Raw genomic sequence first — 12780 nt, forward strand, 5'->3', positions numbered from 1 at the left:
CGGATACGGGTACGGGTACCCGTTTGCGACCCTGGTGCGGCCGGGTACGGGTAGGTCGTGAGTCACTGGTGAGTCACCGTTTGTCACTCATTTCCCAACGTCTTGTCTCTTCTCACAATTCAAGTTCCTAGAATCAACCCACCCGCGCCTGCAACATGGCTTCATCCCAGAGGTCGCAATCGGGTACCCGTACCCGTACCCTACCCGATACCTGGCCGGGTACGGGTAGCCGGGTATTGGGTAGGGTATGGGTACCCGTTTGCGACCCTGGTGCGGCCAGGTACGGCAGAGCATCGCCGGCCGCTCGCAAAGTGGCGAGATGTTAACTGCCTCGCCGGGTGTACAGGAGGTCGTGGGTTCGATCCTAACCCTGACGACGCCTCTTTATTTGGAATTTGCGTGTCTCTCTTTCTCTCTGTGGTTGCATGGATTTTTCTAAGGGTCCTCCAGTTTTCCCCCTCCACATTGAGAATCAACGTCACGCGCCCAGAGTATTTGGCTGCTTTGAATGTCCACGTGATAAGCCACTTGGTCGAGCTATCATTTGCGGCCAGGTCGCTTCTGGAAAAAAAGAGCTCTCTATGGCTCAGTGGGCCTTCACACCTGGTCAAAAAAAAATAAAAAAGCTTCGTAGCTCATCGGATTTCTCCAGTCCAAAGAAAGATTTCAATTGTGATATCTCATATCGAGAAGCAAGCACATGAGCGACACTGCCTTCGCTGCATTGTGGCCCAGAGGGACTCGCGCAGCTCACAAAGTTCGGACGCTTAAACAACAGGAAGTTTTGCCCCGGCCGTTGTCGCGCGATGAAAATCTCATCACATGAAATATAATTGAAAAGTCCAAAAGAATTTAGGCGACACAGACTCCTGAGAGAAACCGCCCTGGGCTCGTTGTGCCAAAGCCACTGGCCCGGTGCGTGCGGCAAGAGGCGTGAGAAGCAACGCGAGAATGAACGATCGGCTCGCAAAACAAACGCTCGCATACACAGCACCCCCACCTTAACCACTTGCAGTGCTCGCCGTGGCGGAAGCGAGCGACACCATCACGCGTGTCGAAGTTGCCGTCTCATTGAACGTACGTGTGTAATGGTAGCACACAGTCAATCAACAATAACAGGTTCGTTATGTTAAACATCATGACGGGGTGGGTGGCTCAGAGGTCAGAGCGCGGAACCGGTTTCCCGCTGGGCTCCTGGGATCATCGAAGCCTGGTTGCAGCAGAGTTTAATCCGCGTTCTCGAGTGGAGTGTGAATCTGTGGTCTCAGCCCGGTCGCCGGTGATTGCGCAAAATACCAAAAAATATAGAGCATAAAATTTGGTTCTGCATTGGGGTGAATTCCAGCTCTTTGGGAATTCAAAATATGGGATTGTTATGAGACGAACACCCCTCTCACATGGCAGAACACGTCACTTGAAGGGATCTCAGAGGTAGCTCCGGCATATCCACTTCCGTGGGCCATTCTCTCACACAAAGGGTTGCACTGCTCTTCGAGAATTCCGACAGTTTTATTTTTTTTGGAGCAACTCATATGTCAGGCTGCCCAGGGTATCAGTTGACACACACGCATGACAACCACTCTGATGACAACCGGGATAAAACTGTCAAATATAAATTTACAAAAAGTTTCTTTTTTCCTGGCAGTGAGAAGGAGAAAATATGTTGGTGTTTTGGCATTTGGGCCAGATGTATTTTGTATTACAGAGGAAGCATTTTCGATATACATAACTGAAGAGGGTAGCATTGGGGAGCTGGTGATGTCAGACTCGGTGGAGAATGGATATCCTCTTCGAATGCCAGTCTCGAAACAAACGTGAAGAATGGAATGTGAGTAAAACATTTTGAAGGCACAAAACAACATACAGGTTCCATTTCAACAGAATCACGGTTAACCACGCTCCGGTGACACACTCGTTACGAAAATGTATTTACACATGGTCTTAAGAAATCGGTGGTTGGATGTTAAAGGAGCGAGTGGTTCTCAAGCAGAAGGTCACGAGTTGAAATCCTGACTAAACCCATCATCCCTCTGGGGTCGATAAAATGTATTCTGCTCTGTGAAAAAGTCCAACAATGGTTGTCCTTTGGAAAAAAACAAGTCGCCCTCGCCATAGCAATGTGCAATCTTGTTGTATGTGGAGGGTCTTACAATATTTATAAAAAAATGTTTTATTAATTTGTGCAAGCTCGTGTCTCGGAGTTTTCTAATTATAAGACCTTCTCCACAATGGTAACCAGGTTCATAGATCCGTCCAGCAGTTCAGGCTTTTTTTAAGTAATATGACTCATGAAACATAAATAACCCACTCGGACATTCAGTACATTAAAAAGCTGAGTATTTAATGGATCAAAGCGTCAACTATTGTCATAATCACGTCAACTCTGCACAATTCTTCTTCTACAGTGTACATGAAAAACACGCAACCGATTGGAGCAACCGTACGAACCAATGAACGATAAAGAAAAATATGTCTAGGTGGATAATCAGCTAACGTATGAGCCCTCTAAAGTGTACTCCCCCCCCTTTTCAGTAAAGTGATGTTATAATTGGAAAAGATCTGTTACAACAAGGCAACCGCTCGATGCGCCGTCCATGAGCGAGGACCGACACCTCCCGTCAGTCTCTCGCCCCTCTTGGCTTGCAACCACCCAGACAGTCCGCAGCTGGCACGCCGCTGCATGGCACCGTCTCAAGGCTGCCAGCGAGGATGCGTTTCGCTCCTTCGGCGCGTGCGTGCGTGCGCGTGCGTGACGCACGGGAGCCCCAACCGCCGACGAGGCTGGCGGTCGACCGCCAGCCTCGTCGTCGTGCCCTCGCTGGCGCACGGCAGATGCCCGTCACTCCGGCCGGCAGGGCCCCTCGTGGTGTCTCCGGTGTCGGGCACGAAGGTTCCTGCACCACTCTGACCTTTCACCTCTCAGGCGATGAGTCAGACTCGGTATGCCTTGTGTCAGACTCACTAATTAAAGACTAATAGATTGCGCACTCATGCCATGCGTAACAATGTGCCCACGTATGTGTTGCACTCCTTAACAGATATATCAAAACCAACCCACATTAGCAACTATAGAAAAATGTGCAAATTCTATGATATAGCCTTAGCCTTAACAAAATATGGAATCGCACTGGCGTTAGCACGAAAAAGTGCTCCAAGAACTTGACAGTATACGCAAAGTCTGTGCACCACGCAACAGACCACAAACAGAACAATTCATCACAGAAACAATCATTCTCCAGTAATATATCAGAACAAGTATCTTGTTGTCAGTGGGTCCTCTTCGCGAGGTAGCTCCTGGGAGCCCCATGCCCTTGGCATAGACGGACTTCGAGTTCAATATGAAAAATGGAAATTTCCAACCTTGAAATCACGCCCCTTCTCATCGATATTAATTACCGTTAATGCAACCTTCAAGTTTCAAGTTTTCAAGTTCATCTATTAGGCATAGCCCTGTGAGCCATTCGGCTCTTGAATCGGGTGCAACCGCAACAAACAAAAAACAAAAACATGAGCAAGAAAACATCTCAAAGTGAATATGTGACTAAGTGCAAACAGAAAATCCAAGAAAAGACAGCAAAATATTGCAGAAAAAGCACCGTACACCAACGCTGTGTGCAAAAATTCCAGTGGGATGCAAGTCAAACAACAACAACAACCACAATACAACTTAGATTAAGGCCATCAGTCTTACTCCGTACTACAACAAACAAACATGGCCCAACCTAGACCGTGGGACGATATAGACCCTAAGACTTTAGACTAGGAACCCGGATGTTATATCCATGTATGGTGTTTGCTACTCCTTGCAAGGACCAACATTTCAACTAACTTAATTCGGACAAAGGACCGATGCCCCGTGAAGGTCTCAGGTGCGATATCACTTATTTATATATTTGTGGCCGTGAGAATGGAAGCCTCCCTTCCTAGACGTAACTCTGCTGATAGGAACGAAGGCCCTGTCTTAATGAGCTCAACATATATGTAGTATAAACGAGAGCAACTCAAAGGCAGTTGTGACGAACACTTATAAATATAATATTAATCACGTATTCATTATCATGACGGGGTACACACCCAACACTCTAACGGACTGCATCTCTGAACGTGTGAATTGAGCTGTGAGGAATGCAAACTGATGTTTTTACCCCCACCACCCCCGTCAATGTGAAACAGCAAACGTTTCACACATTCCTCTCCAGTATAAATTAGACTAATTTATCTGTAAACATAAGCAACGCCTGGAAATAAACATTTGGCAAAACACAAATCTATTTTGCCTTCTTCTCAATGACAGTAAAAAAAAAATATTATATTTTATTGTTATAATCTCTACAGCGTACAAGCAGAGGAGCGCCTATTTTTAAATCCTTTATATTAAGTTCACTTGCTTGCTTGCGCGCTAACGACCATACAAATCTTTCGGTCGTTTTTTAACCCACTTCCCGTGATCCAATCGAGCTGACATTTTGCACACAGACTCGTTGTGCGTGACAATTTATTTTCGTGAAAATTATTTTTCAAAATTTTACACTTTTTAGGAAAAAATAAATTATATTTAATTACCAATTGCTTAATGGTGGCAGGCAATCATCTGGCCCATAGGTGGCAGCCATCTCAAGCCAGAGGACGAGAGGACTCTAGCCGCCAGGCATATAAAGGATTTATAGTGAAAAACTTTGTTTTTACGGGTTCATTTTTTTTGGAAACCTATCTCTTACTCCTCTATCTGCACCCTTAAAACTCGACGATTTATATTTTTCTCCGCTGTTGGTTAATTTGTGGATGGTAATTTGTAAGTGAGCACAAACACACGCAATCGATGCCATTCTTTGCTTGTGATTTAAGTCCCGGGGTTAGGGTTAGGCTTCGCAGTTACTCAACAATCAAATTCAGCCCTTCGTGTCAAGAAACATCATCGCAGGTGCGCTGGATGATTGTAACAAAGCAATCATAAAGAAACCCTTTGTCAGTTCACTGCCAGATGAAGCCCTCGCCATGCTGTGTTGGTCGTGGGGCTTGTTTGACCAATATTTCGAAAGGTTGGTCAGTGCGGGTTGGTGGTCGGTGCAGTGGCGGCTCCTGCAAAATCTCTCAGGGGGGGCAAATGTCTGGATGATTGATAAGGATAAGGTCCACCCATGCAATGGATAAACTAACAGCTTAAGCATGTAAAGGCAACTTCACTTCTTTAATATTAATGAAAAATAAAGTGACTCTTACAATACATCTTGTTTGTTTCTATACTCACTATTATTACAATCCACTCAGTTTCTTTTATTAAAGATTCCACTAGGTGGCGACAAATAATTTTGTTGACTGAAACGTGCTTACGTATGATGACGTAAGCACGTTAGGGCGAGCCCTCCCGGAAGCCATAGAGAATGCATTGCAGCGCCCGCCCTTCGAAAAAAAACATCTTTGAATGTAAGTCTATGGGACCACACGGGGCGATTCTCAGCCGGAGTGAAATCGCCCAAAAAGAGGCGGTACTCCACAGAACGTGACATGACGCTGATTGGACTATATCCAGAGGCACAGTAACGGCTAGCATAGCTCTGTGGTTGAATGAGATTGTTAATGTGATTGAAAAAGTCCCTTTCACACATTGGTGGTGCGTCGCCTAATCGCCCTAATGAAGAAACCGCCCCTGGGTTGGTGCCTGCCCAGGACCATGTTTGACACCGCGTGGCACCGGTGTTAGCCGTGGCCGTGAATCAAACTCAGCTTGGGGCGGGTTCGTAGCGCAGCGCGCTAACCGCTGCACCGCACCTCCACCCAACGTGACGGTTCGAGGCAGATAAGCACTTGTTCTAAGGTCCACCAATATTTGTATTCCCGTTGATGATAGATGCGTTTTATAAAAAAAAAAGGTCCCAGTGCTCATTTCCTGTTTACAGCCCTAAACCATCTTCTTGGTTCTTTCGGTAAAGTCACGTAGAATGGAAATAATAAAATAATAAAAATAAAACATAATAAAATTATTCTTACGACGTTTCGGCCACAACGCAAGCAGCCGTCCTCAGGTGAAGAACAGGTCTGTCAGAAAGACAGCGTCTGAATGAACACCACCAGGCTTGGCAGCGTATATTTAAGCTGGGTTGGAGGGGGAAGAGCGCCTTGACAAAGGAATTTGCATAACAAGAGGCAATTAGCATATTTATGGGAAATGCCCTAAACCAGTGGTGGAAATTCCATATTACTGTGACGAGGGTGAGTGTGTCCACAAGACAACCGATGTTGGTTTTCTCACACGGTGGTACTCATTGTATTGACCGTGAAGAGATGATGGGTCGAGTCAAGACTTCGGCTCGCAGCTTTCTGATTGCGAGCCGCTCGCTCCTTTACAATATCACCGATTCACAAGCCCATGTATGAATACAATTTCATAACGAACGTGAAAGACGCATGGTTAACTGTGATTTTGTTAAATGAAATCCATGCGTTTCCCATAAAGTCTTCTTTGCAAAATGTCGACACTGATCATTTGTGGAAATCAAATGGAAATGGGTTCCACGTGCATTACATGCATTTTGTATCACGCCCAGCAAGCCTTGTCCATTCTGGTTAATTCAACTGTGCGGTAATTCTCCGTATTTTATTGTATATTCAGTTTAATTCTGCTTTAATGCATTTGACCGTCGGAGCTAAGTATTGTTATTAAGACGTCATGTCGAATGTAATTGTGCAAATCGGCAGACATACTCCAGGCTCGCAACAACATTGGGCAGTCTGATTGATTTGACACTGAGCAGAGGTGAAATGGAGAAAATGGCCAAATTTGCCGAGACACAAAGTATGGAGCGCGATGGGCAATACTTTGTACCTCCTGAATAACGCGCACGAGTGATCGTCATGGGGAGCCACGAGTGGGTTCTGTTTGCTTGTCCGAGCAGCATCTCGGTTTATTTCCTTTGGCCGTACAAATTATCTCATTTTTAATTTTCCGATTTCCAATTTAAAAAGCCGTCACTGTTAATGATTTCTGCGAGGGTCTAAAATAACGCGCGAAGCTTCCCGCCGGATGAATTGAGAATAACAAGCGCCCTAAAGAGAGAGTTCAATTTCCACCGCCAACACATCCAATTTCCAACAATTCCCAACAGCGAGGGTCAAGTCAGCCGCGAACAAGCAGGCAGACGCTGCTGCTTTTGCATTACTGCGAACAGGCTGGGGAGAAAGACACACAAGTGAAAGCTTGACTTAAATCACCCACACTGCTCCAAGTGGAGCTGTGTTGGCAGATTCATTTTTTTTTACCCTTCATATGTTGAAGTTTTATTTTTCCTTCGACCCATTGTACTCGGAAATGCAGAGATAAGAAATTGGATTTTTATTTTTTTTTGCTGGGGAAGTCAACGAGTCAATCTTAGATGCGTTTACACTGAACGGGCTGAGGTTTGACTCCATTTGATTCATGGGAGTATTTAACCCGAAAATAGGAACACAGAATCATCAGTAGGGAAGCTGCTATGTTATGAAATGGCCAGCACACCGGATTTGCAATTCAGAATCAGGATCTTTATTCAGACTGGAGGAGGAGGAATCCGATGAGCTATGAAGCTCTTTTTCACAGATATTCAGTGTGGGCAGGTCAGCAAGTTACAACAGCAATCAATATAAAACAAACGATAGGAATGCAAAAACAGTAAAATCGGTAAGCAAGTGACTAAATATGAATAATAGAACATGATTATTTAATTCTAGATTTGAAGCTTTCGTGACTGCAAGGATTCATACTCTTTGCTTTTTTCGGTAAAGTCACGGAGGTTAAAAGAAAACAAATAAATTAAATCACGACGTTTCGGACGCGACACAAGCTTCCGTCTTCAGGTGAAACATCAAAATCACTTGATGCGGCATAATCGTCACCGGCGTTGCCCGTGAGTGGGAATCCATCCCGGGTCGCCGGGTTCGTAAAGCGCAGCGCGCTAACCGCCACGCGACCGCTCCCCACATCCTCTTGCACGCACGCGACCCCCGCTCTTCATGTCCCCGGCAGCTCGTGCGTTGCGGCGACGACTCGGGGGTCTTCGTCCTGGACCTGCTGGAGGGAGGCCCGGCGGCCGTCGACGGGAGGCTCAGGCCCAGCGACCGCGTGCTCTCCATCAACGGGCACGACCTGCGGCAGGGCACTCCAGAGATGGCGGCGCAGGTCATACAGGTGCGACCAACGTCCATCCCACCACCCGAGGTGGAAAACGTTCTTGCTTCAGCTCCGTCCGGCTGTCTGTCCGTCGTGACACTCAGCTGCGTGCCGTGACGTAGCTGCAGTGCCGGCTCCCAGCTTGCACTGCGCAGATACGCTCCCCGTCGCCCTTTGCGCAAAGCCAACGGCACGGCGAAGTGCATCTAATCAGCAGTCACGCAGCATGAGTCGCTTCGCAAATTAACACTTGACAACAGCCGACCAATGTTGGACAAATGTAAACCCATTGTTGGCTTAACCTCGGCGCGACCTTCAATTAATCACGTGCGGCCGCTTGTTTTTTTCCAATGATCTTTTTATTTTTTATATATAACGCTTAATTCATAACGCTTCAACTCATTAACATCAGAGCGTGACCTGCAATAATTCAGAGCAGAGCCTGTCGTGCTTTTCGCGTTTGAACTGCGGGGAGGGCCGAGGAGGCAGTGGCGTATTGGCTGCAGTTCAAATCAAAGGCAGGGGAGGGCCGTGACAACGCGAGCACTGTGCTTAATATTTGCATTATCTGCTTAATTTAGAGCCTGCCAGCACTTGATAGGACAACAGCAACTCAGCATTCCAATGAGAGTGGGGAACTGGGGTATGAGACTGGCATCTCAATGGGCAGGCATCTCCGAATTTTCTTTTGGGGGGAAAAATAAAAAAAAAACCCAGCAAAAACCTCTCCGTCTGTCTACGCTGCGAAACATATTCAACCCCACTTCAGCGGCTCGTTGTCACTGGGATAAAAAAAAAACACGAAAAATGTGGCCAAGGCAGAGGCGCGCGCGTTAATTATGTATTACGTAGCGCTCGCCAGCGCGCGTACGACACTCCGGCGGTGTTTAGAAAGCCGACGGGCAGAGAGAGCTTCCACAGGACAAAACAATACGTTTGCTCGTTTTGGCAGCCCGTCAGTAAGATTTGACAATTAGAACCACTGTTGGTGTTTAGTTTGTTATACCCCCCCAGCAACCTCTGATTATCACGGTTGGTCACGTAGGGTGCAAAAGAAGTTAAACTGACGTGCACACGAGATAAGTCCGCAAATTTAGCGTGAAAGTGTCATTCATATTTCATTCTATTTCGGAGAGTTATAGTGCTGCCACACCCCCTCATTGAACACTGCTTAGCGCATGGACACACCGTGTACACAACACGTGTTGTATAACACCATGTACACAACACGTGTTAGTAGGTAATACAGAATATCTCGATTCCTGCCTCTAAGTTCTCGACTAAAATTCATCGTACGGCAAGTCAGGTTGATGATATGACACTCATTGATCCAATCGCTCGCTCACTGGCTGTCAGTCGCCCCCTTATCACTCCTCTCTTGCTGCTACCATGGTTACCATTCCCGTGAACTTCACTCATCGATTCCTCCACCCAAAGTATGTGGTCTACCAGACCGTTTCAACCCATCCATGCTGTGTTCACCCACCACATGAGGAAGCCACTGGAGAAATGCACTTTTTAATCCAGATTGAAAACTCATTTCTTTCGACCTGCTTTCTGTGTTCAGTTTGTTGTCCGTCCCCTGCACCTCCCAATAGCACTGTTGGCTGTGTACCGTGCCAAAAAAGTTCAACACACACGTAAAGTGCACGTTGTAAAATATACCTTTTTGCGTCTTCCATCGGCACTGCTCAAACTTGCAATTTCCTCCATCTCTCCACCCCCCCCCCCCCCCCACGTGCTCTCTGAACACAACCTCGCTAAAGAAAACTCAAGCAACGCATTCACTCTCCATTGACCGCAACATTAATAGCGCGGACACGGTCTGCTGCTGCTGGGCCGCTCGGCATTGGGTTTTTTTCGGCGAGCCTTCGGAGCCATGCTCGGTAGCCGAGCCGCGACGAATGAAAAGAGACATTTGGGCTCCGCCCATTTCAAACCTTTATAAACAGTTTGCCTTTAGAAGCTTAACCCCCTTTTCCTGATGACGACCGCTTGTGTTGCGGTCGAAACGTCGCGGTTTTTTTGTTATTTCCTTTGAACCCATCCACGTGACTTTACCGAAAGACCCAAAGAATACGAATGGAAAGATGCGCAAAGGTGTGAGCGGCGGCGGTGGGCGGGGGGCTGTGCGCGGCACAGGGAAGCGAGGACCGCGTGCACATCGTGGTATCGCGGCCGGGGAAGCCGGGGCCGCCCGGCGCCAGCGGCCAGGACGGACGGAGCCACACGATCCCGGGAGCCGCCCACCCCAGCCCGCCCAAGCCCTGCCACTACCGGGTACCCGCACGGCGACGCGCGGAACAAACGCCAGCGGGCGGCGGCGGGCCAAGCGGCGCTTGGTGGCGGTGACGCGGCCGAGGGAGCGTTCGCCGCTCGTCGCGCGGGGTTTGGCGGTTCAAACCCTGGCGGCCGCCCTGATTAATACCGTCCGTGTAAAAAACATAATACTGATTTACACCATTGGAACCTCATTTGCCAGTAAAAAATATGATAATTGTTTTTTTTACCCTTCTATCTGGCAACAAAAGGCGTCATCTGGTCGCGTACACCTTTTGGCGTAATCTGGTCCAACCCATGTGAGACTAGGCTCTAAGGAAAGCTGTCTCGGGTGTGGACCAATCAACCTCAAGGACAGTGCATATATTATTAGAGTTATGTTTTTTGTTTGCATTATGGCTGCAGCTATTGTGGTCTATGCAAACATGACTCCTTGTAAAAAAGGTGTCAGTTTTGTTGCCAGATAGAAGGGTAAAAAAAAACAATTATCATAATACTGATTTATAAGAGTAGGCCATTGCGTACCACCATCAGGGTCCAGATGTAGCCAATTCGAAAAAATTACATCGCAAATTACTCAATTGGGATTACATACAAAAGGCAGCATGCATCGGCTCCTACTGGCAGACTAATGCCCCATGTCATGCTTGCAAATACGACTGTCCTGGCATCTTCAGTTTTCACCTGGTTGAGACAAAATAAACTGAACTTGCACTTGTGCCACGCTAGGTGCAATTTGAGGCTGCTGCGTTAAGCGCTGCACATTTGTATTCTAGTATTTGTTCATTGTTGTACTTCCAGCGTGCATGAAGATTACTTACAAGTTTTTCAGCAGCAGTTCGCTGAACATGTGCCTGCCAGGAGTCTTTCTAGCCATTACAATCTCTCAACGCTAATAACGTACACACAGTGGGTGAAAAAAAAATGAAATAAGTATAAGACCTACAAAATTGATGTCATTTCGATTACCCAGAAGAAGAAAAAGCATTACCTCGATTCTAGATTTGAAGCTTTCGTGACTGCAAGGATTCATATTCTTAGGTTTTTTCTGTAAAGTCACGTAGGTAAAACATCAAAATTAATAAAAAATAAAATAAAATAAAAAATCACGACGTTTCGGAGGCATGACGGAGACTTGTGTTGCCTCCGAAACGTCGTGATTTTTTATTTTATTTTATTTTTTATTAATTTTGATGTTTTACCTACGTGACTTTACCGAAAAAACCTAAGAATATATTACCTCGATTGTTACATGATACATATTTGGTCGTAAATATTGTTGTATTCTCCTCGATACCTTATCACTTCTGCATAGTGCACAGCAGACGTTCGCGGGTGCTGGGTGGATTATTAATATCGCGGGATTGCGAGAGATGGCGATGGCTTGCTGATGGCATTGGTGATGTTGTCGAGGCAGCACGAGAGCGAGTGAGCTGCCGTTTGTGTGCTGTGGATTTCGTGAAGAGTCCACGTGGCGTACCGGGACAAGTCTGCCTCGCTTCACCGTCATCGTTACCCGCGTTACTTACCGCTGTCGAAATGTTTTTTTACGTGTGCTCATAGTTAAGGTGACGATGGTTATCGTTCCTTGTGAACCAAGAATAACAATTATGACGTGACAGAATTCCTTCAGGTTTTACAATCCACTTGTGCTGGGTCAGAGGAAGAATATAAGTCTTTTTTATAAGCTTGTGAAAAAATACGATTATTAAGTTGGCTTTGGTGGCTCGAGGCATGGGACTTATCCACTGATCCAGCACCTCGTGGGCGCTGGCTTTAGCCATGGAGGGAGACAATTGGAAAAGGGAATGACGTCAATTTTTTTCGGATTGGAAATGCCATGAGTGTGATGAATTATGCGCTCTCGGCATTGTCTCTGACCAAAAAACAACTCTGCAAATGTGCAGTTTTATTTGCTTGAAGTTATATCCAAGAGAAACATTATGCCGTGGTTTTGAGTGAGACAGAATTGGCCAATTCAAAGCAAGCCACTGACATTTCCTTAATTCTAGGAATTAAGAAGAGACACTTTTTGAGAGATAATTTCAGAATTAATTGAATTATATTAATATAAATTATTCTACTTTCTTCAACGGCTACCCTGCTCAGATGGGAAAAGAATACTGCGATTATAATGATAATTCTCTGTATGCTCGTAAAAGCCTCGCCGAGTCAATGCTTTATAATGAGAGCCCTTCTTGATATGTTTGGCCAGTTTCTTAAGTATTTCTACGTTAGTGGCAAAACAGACGCATTGTAGGGAATACAAACGTAATAATGGTCTCTGCACTGTCATCAATGGCTACACAAATGCTCTCATCATATTTGTTTAATTTCCAAAGCAAATCTATTCCATT

The 12780-nt window shown here is 46.2% G+C and overlaps 1 protein-coding gene across 1 annotated transcript in view; it reads left to right on the top strand.

Annotated features, from left to right (window-relative positions):
- The window catches only part of LNX2 (ligand of numb-protein X 2), a 47777-nt gene that overhangs the window by 22685 nt on the left and 12312 nt on the right, over nucleotides 1-12780 (top strand). Inside the window, 2 exon segments of the mRNA XM_078865064.1 lie at nucleotides 8000-8161; nucleotides 10286-10423. Of these exon segments, the coding sequence (XP_078721190.1) occupies nucleotides 8000-8161; nucleotides 10286-10423 (300 nt within the window).

This window comes from Lampetra fluviatilis, chromosome 19 (assembly GCF_964198595.1).
Source record: "Lampetra fluviatilis chromosome 19, kcLamFluv1.1, whole genome shotgun sequence".
NCBI lineage: Eukaryota > Metazoa > Chordata > Hyperoartia > Petromyzontiformes > Petromyzontidae > Lampetra > Lampetra fluviatilis.